This window comes from Gallinula chloropus, assembly GCF_964237585.1.
Source record: "Gallinula chloropus genome assembly, chromosome: 3".
Lineage (NCBI taxonomy): Eukaryota > Metazoa > Chordata > Aves > Gruiformes > Rallidae > Gallinula > Gallinula chloropus.
This window is the reverse complement of record NC_140087.1, coordinates 1,065,812-1,072,253: the sequence shown is the minus strand read 5'-3', so window position 1 is coordinate 1,072,253 and position 6,442 is coordinate 1,065,812. Positions and strand designations below refer to the sequence as shown.

Below are 6,442 nucleotides of genomic sequence, written 5' to 3'. Positions count from 1 at the left end.
GCCTTCTCCCACGTAAATCAGCGACAGGATTTGGCTCCCAAGAAGCACCTAATCTTTATTTAAACAGAAAAAGAGCATCGCCTGTGCCTTGCCCCAGAGAAGCAGCCTCTGCAGTACACCCCAGGGGCCGATGCCCAGCAGAGGACTGTCCCGCCACTTCAGAGGCTGAGGAGCCAGAGGGGCCTGGGGCTGTGTGGGACGGTGGGAAGGAGTTTAGAGCGAGACCACGTAGGCTTCCTGCCCCAGATGGCAGCTAAATGGAGCGAAATTATCGCTCTGGAGTGCACACAGCTATTCTGGCAGCCCCAAGCTACAGCTGGTTATTTTGGGAGAGGCACCAGCCCAAACCGCTCCTGTTAGTCACAGCCTCTCTGCGGGATGGCTGCTCGGGGAGCCGCATTTCGGTGCAACCCTGAGCGCGAACAGCACTCGCACAGGCGGACCTCAGGCTACTGGGGCACGTCAGCGCGGTGCCGCCGCTGGGAACGGGCCGGCCCGGCCGCAGCCCGGCGCCACAGAGCTCCAGGCACAGGCAGGCGGCGGGCGGCGACGCTGGGCTGCCTTCCCGCCACAGCCCGCGCGGGCCGCCCGGCGCAGAGCACGCTGGGAGCTGTAGTCCCGCGGGCTCGCGGCCCGTTCCCCCTCTGCCCCGCGCTCCGGCCGCCGCTTGCCCGCGGGAGGCGGCGGGTCCGCTGGATCCCTTCCCTCGGCCGCGGTTTCTCGCCGGCCAGCCCTGCTCGTCCTAACCGGGCATGCAGCGGCTGCTGCTACGCCTGCTTCTCCCCGCGCTTCGCTCCGAGCGGCCTGCAGCGGCCTCCGCACTCCTCGCTCGGCGGGCTGTACCCGCGCTCCCGCGCTTCATGGCGTTGCAGCCGGCGGCGGGTACGGGAGGAGGCGGTGGCGGCGAAGACCCTTCCCGCGCAGCCGGCCAGTCCCCGGCGCACGGTGAGGAGGCGGCGGGGTGGCTTTACAAGCGGGGGGTGGGGGGACAGACGGCTGACGCTTGCGAGGCACCGCGCCGCGGCGGGCGGGGGAGGCGGGCGCGGTGCCTCGCAGAAGCCTCCGCTTGGTCCGGGCGCCCTCCGCTGCCGAGGCGCCTCCGCTGCCGGCGGGCAGCGCGTGGGGAGAAGCGCGGCGCTGCCGCCGCCCCTCAGCCGCGAAGCGCTGGCGCTGGGCTGAGCTTGCAGTCGGCGTCAGCGCCTGACCCGGCTGGAAACTGGACCTGCCATTTGATTATCGACTTTACAGCGTGTGTTGGGCTGTTACAGCTTTTTGTTTTCAGTTCTCTGACCGCGCAAACGCTGCTGCCGGCGCTGGGAGCTCAGAACACCCTCTGTTTCTACAGCGTCTTTCAGTTACAGTGTCTCCGCGTGATGGATTCATCGTTAAACAGCAGAGCGTAAACACATTAAACATCTTAACATAAACATACCGAACAGGCAACAGTGCCTGCAGACCTCATCTCACCGCCACCTCCGATGTGTAGGTGTTAAAACCAGACATTACTCCACCTGAAGCAGTGAGTAGGAAGAGGGCTGGGAGGGGAGCGCAGCCTGTGCCGCTGCTCCCCGGGTCTGCGCTCTCCTCTGTAAGCCAGCTGTATCCTGGGGTTTATTCTGCTGGGATAGGAGTGCTGCAGCCGCGTACAGAGATGTAAACACGGCAGTGATTTACACCCCTGCTCGTTACTAACATTAGCCTGAATTTTAATTAGCATGCAGTTAGGAAAAAAGGAGTTCATGGTCAAGGAGTTCCCTTGCATGCTGGTTTCGTTACTTAGGTCTCAGGTTATCATCACTGTGTCAAGGATTTTGGGAAATCTTGTCTTCAGGTTGTTTTAGTGACCAGAGCAGGATTCCTGAATCTTGTCCCTGATTTCACTCCTCACTGTATGTCGAAGAGGTGAGCGGTGGAGTCTCTCTGCTTGAGGCACAACCTGTGGAGTGTAGGAGCAGTGCCTGTTCAGTTAACTGATTGAGAAGGGACATTCTTAATCGTCAGCTGTGCCTCTCCTGTGCTCAGCTGCCTTTCTGAGCAGACAGGTTTCCAAAGGAGCAGGAGCGTGTTGCTGTCTGAGCAGACAGAGCAAAGGCTCAATCTGCAATGTACACCCCTCAGATTTGTGTGGGGCCTTGTTTTGTGGGTGATGCTACCTTAATAAATCCCTTTTGTTCCCAGCTGACTTTGGTTCTAAATCTGGTTGGTAACTGTTCTGCCCCAGACTGACCCACTTGTTTGTCGGTCTCGTGGATGCCTGTTTTGCCCTTCGCTTTGAGATCTCTTTGAAGGAAGGACTGTTATTGTCTGTATGCTTGTGTATCACCAGCAACAATCTGGTTTGGGTGAGCTTTGCTGTAATCTGAATGTTAAGTAGTAATTTTATTATTGCTTTAACATCTGTTTGTGGTGCATAGTTTAGTGTCTGCAGGGGGAACAAGCAACAAATCTAAAGTACTTTGTTTCTTCTTCATAGCCTCTGGGATAAAGTTAGGTGTGGGACCACAACCACAGAGTGATTTATGCCTCCCTACTTTAGACTGGGTTGAATTAGCATTTAATCAGATTGTTCTTTTACTTATCTTTCCTAGCATACAGTGACATATGCGAGAAACATTCCACGGGGTGATAATAGCCCAGATTGGGTCTGTAATATTGGTTTTATATGTGTAGTGGAGTTTTGCATGCCACAAGAACATAATATGCACTTTTGCTGCCAGATTTTCCCCTTGGGCCAGATTTGGACTATCTGCACTGGTCACAAGAGGAGCTTTGAAAGTGCTTTGTCTGGAGTAATGAGCTGTCCTGGGATAAACTGCAATTCTGATATAGGGCTTCTTCCACTACAGTAATCCCATTGTGGAGTTGTCCCAAAAGAATATTGCTGGATGCCAGGATTTATGCACAGTTTTTACTGCTAGAGAAGATTTTGCTTTTTCATTTTTTAAGGTATAAGTTAATACGCAAATATCAGAGTTTACTGATGCAGAAACATGAAGCAGACATAAGGAAATGACTCATGCTTAGTACTCTAGGGAAAAAAGACATCTTAAAAAACTTATTAGTGGAGATTATTCTGTCATTGTGCTATTCCTGTGAGGAACTTCATGTGTACCTTTACACATACAAGATGAATTTTGATTTATATTAATTCCTTCTTCAGCTTAAATACTACAAATCTGGCTTTAGAACCAGAAGTTCAGCTCATTGCTGCCTACAACATGTTATACTGTGTGGGAGATGCAGGAATAATCACCTCATTCCTGAATGATAGAGTCAGCTGAGAAGTCTTTGTTATATGTGGAATGGTAGGATTCCCTTCCTGCTCCTTCGTGCCTCATTCTCAGCATGTGCTGACATTGGCATTAATTTGCCAGTGTTTACACAGGATTTCATAGGCTGTTACTGTTATCCAAAGCCAACTTTACCTGATGTCTGAAGACTTATTTTTTCATGCTTGGCTGTAAGTATCTTTCACCCCACACACACACAATTGCATTTACTTAGAACTGAACAGGATCATAATTTATGAAATATGGAAGGCTGAGCTCCCTTTTTTTGCTATTCCACATAAAATATTGAAGTATTTTTGCTGATTTGTTGGGAGGGAGAGCAGCATTCTTAAGGGTTTATATGTCAGTATGAACTTGCTGATAATTAGAGAAATGTGTACTTGGTACATACTGCTTGTGTGTACTGTCTCAGCTGTTTGTGTCAAAAGCTAAGACACAGTGTGTTACTCTAAATGTGTTACAGATGGACTGGAAAATGTACAGCAAAAGGAAATCTTTGGAGAAAATAAAGAAAGGAGACACCAGAGGAAAGAGACGTGTCCTGCTGACTCAGTAGAACCACTGATGGCAGAGATGCCGTTTGCTGACACCGATATCGAAAACGAATTTGTCAGTAAGTATGTGAATCAGGAGCTGTGTGAAACACACACACAGGCTCAGCTCTTGTGCACAGGGAACAGAGGCTTCCTGCGACCAAGAGACAGTCCAGAGCCTTTCTTATTAGTAGGCAGTCCTGGAAATACTTGAGCCTATTAAAAAACTACCATTTTGTGCTCCGTTGCAGCAGGGACACACAGAATATAGACATCTTCTGTGTCTACTCACATTCCTCTCTGTGAGCCTCTCCAGTGCAAGCAGTGCCTCAATATGTGCATTCCCAGCACGGAGGTAGAAGTGCACTGCTAACTGGACAGTGGGTGTCTGCAGCCTGGTCAGGTTATGGGTATGTATCAGTCCACATGGTAGAAGAGGGTTTGCAAGGTCTTGGGGAAATAAACTGGGAGAAGAATAGTTTACAGTGCAAAAGAAGCAGGGAGGATACACACTGTCCCTTGGCTTTGTGGGAAGGAAAGGAGGAAGTCTGTCTTGGACTGAATTTTCTTCTGGGCTGGGTTTGGCCCTTGAACTATAGGCTGGCCAGTCCTAGTCTAATGCAAATTTTCCTTCAATAATCCTAAGTATTATCTTGGTTTATATTTCAGAATGCAGTGTGTGGGTGGAACTTAATATTGCCCCTTTTTCTCTAAAGTCACATCCATGCTCAAGTGCAGACAACTGCAGAGCTATTGCACTGCAGTGTGAGCAGGCTGAATGAAACATGGTTTGAGAGCTGTGCATCTGCGTTAGCAGTTTGTAAGCCCTGCTCAGAGGTGCAGGCTCTTAGTTCAAGTATGGTGCTCCACTGCATCAGTTCAGGTTGGAGTAGGATCCCAGTTAGGCAGTTCAAAGCATGGGCAGATCAGAGAACTGGAAGACATGCTCCAGTCAGTTGGTTGAAGTCTAGCTCCCCTTGGCATGTTATCAAGTGTATCTTTGTTTTGGTGTGTTTGTATGCTGAAAGTAATGTTGTTTTTTTTTTTCTCCTCAGTGCATGCAACTTCTGAAATAAATATAATAAAGAAAAGAAAGAGGATTGCTGGAAAGGAACTTGAAGAAGGCAGTGAGAGAAAGAAGAAAAAGAAAAAACAGCATCAGCCAAATTATTTCATTTCTCTTCCAATTACTAATCCAGAGGTAATGGTCTTTACTAATCCAGCATAATGCAAGTTACTTCTGCAGCTCCATGTGTTTGTAAGAATAGTCTTTGATCTAGAGCAAAATCATTTTTTTCAGGTATTTTTTAAAGGAACATTAGCAGCCTATTCAAAGAGTAACTTTATTTCATGTAAAATTTTTGTGAAAAAAATTGTTTATCTGGAAAAGATTAGAGGAAAAATATTTATCTTTTAATTCAGTTGGTGATTCTTAGAGATTTCACATTATTTTGACTGAAACTGGCTTAAATTTCCACTCTGCACTGTTCCACCATTGCTTATGATGTAATTCACTTAGGATCAGGAAGAAAGATACTCCTGTTTAATTTAATAAGAAACTCCCTAGCATTATTTTTCTCTCTCCTTATAGATAGGAACTTAAATTTCTATCTGTTGCTGTTTTAACTAGGCAGTTTGTAGTTCAGCATTTTCTAGTAAAATTGATAATCTTATTTAAAATTCAAACTGCCTGTTGTTTTAGTGAGATGTTGTTCAGATGGATTCAGGAAGTACAGAGAGTTCTTAGGGAAAACTTCCTTTATTTTAGTTAGCATGTGTTGTCTCATTTAGACAGTGGATGAGAATGATCTCTTACATGCTGCAAGGTCTCTCTGGTATGGATTCAGCACCTTTTGTGTCTGCAAGCAAGGGAAGTAGCTGCATTATGTTTAAAGAATGAAACCCAACATTTTACCACAGTTTCCAAATTTAGGTTTATTTTTCAATACTAGGAGCTGTCTTGGGTGCATTTTAACTCATCCTCCATCTGTATTACCCATTCTCTGAGAAAGTCAAAGATTCAGAGAGTCCAAACTGAAGGTGAACCAAAGTAGGTCTGCAAATGACAGCGCAGTCTCTGGTTCTTCAGAGCACACTGGGTGAAGGGGAGACTGCAGGTTTGTGAAACCCAGCTTAGTCTGACATTAATGTTGTAGGAGATCTCTCTTGCCATCTTACTTTGAAATAACTTCTCTTCCTGTCTCTTCCCTGATTGCAACAAGTGCAAGAATACTGCAGGGATTATATGATCTGGTAACTGAGAAGTCCTGCTGGCGACTGATGATGTTGAGTAGCTGCTCGAGTGGAGAAGTCTCAACTCTGCACACGTTTCTTTGTCGTGTGTTTAGTCTTATGTGATTTACAGAGATCAAGGAGCAGCTATCATAGATCTTGGAGCACAAGGGAATTCCAGGAGTTTGCTGGAAAGTTTTGTTTATACTTGCCTTAGATGTAGAGATGTTCTGAAAGTAGAAAACACACGTTGGAATTTGTATAGGCAACATTAGCCAAAATTTAGAGTTGAGACACCTGGTGTCTTGACAGCCAGAGGGAATCTGGTAATTACCGGTAGGATTTCAGTTGTTACCAGGAGACCTGTCTTTTCTTTGAGGATCTGAT

The 6,442-nt window shown here is 47.2% G+C and overlaps 1 protein-coding gene across 1 annotated transcript in view; it reads left to right on the top strand.

Annotated features, from left to right (window-relative positions):
* Nucleotides 1-737: 737 nt before the first annotated feature.
* The window catches only part of AKAP7 (A-kinase anchoring protein 7), an 87,032-nt gene continuing 81,327 nt past the window's right edge, over nucleotides 738-6,442 (top strand). Inside the window, exons 1-3 of the mRNA XM_084261813.1 lie at nucleotides 738-945; nucleotides 3,754-3,903; nucleotides 4,879-5,024. Coding sequence (XP_084117939.1) covers nucleotides 753-945; nucleotides 3,754-3,903; nucleotides 4,879-5,024 — 489 coding nt within the window. The 5' untranslated portion in view covers nucleotides 738-752. The remainder of the gene's footprint in view (nucleotides 946-3,753; nucleotides 3,904-4,878; nucleotides 5,025-6,442) is intronic.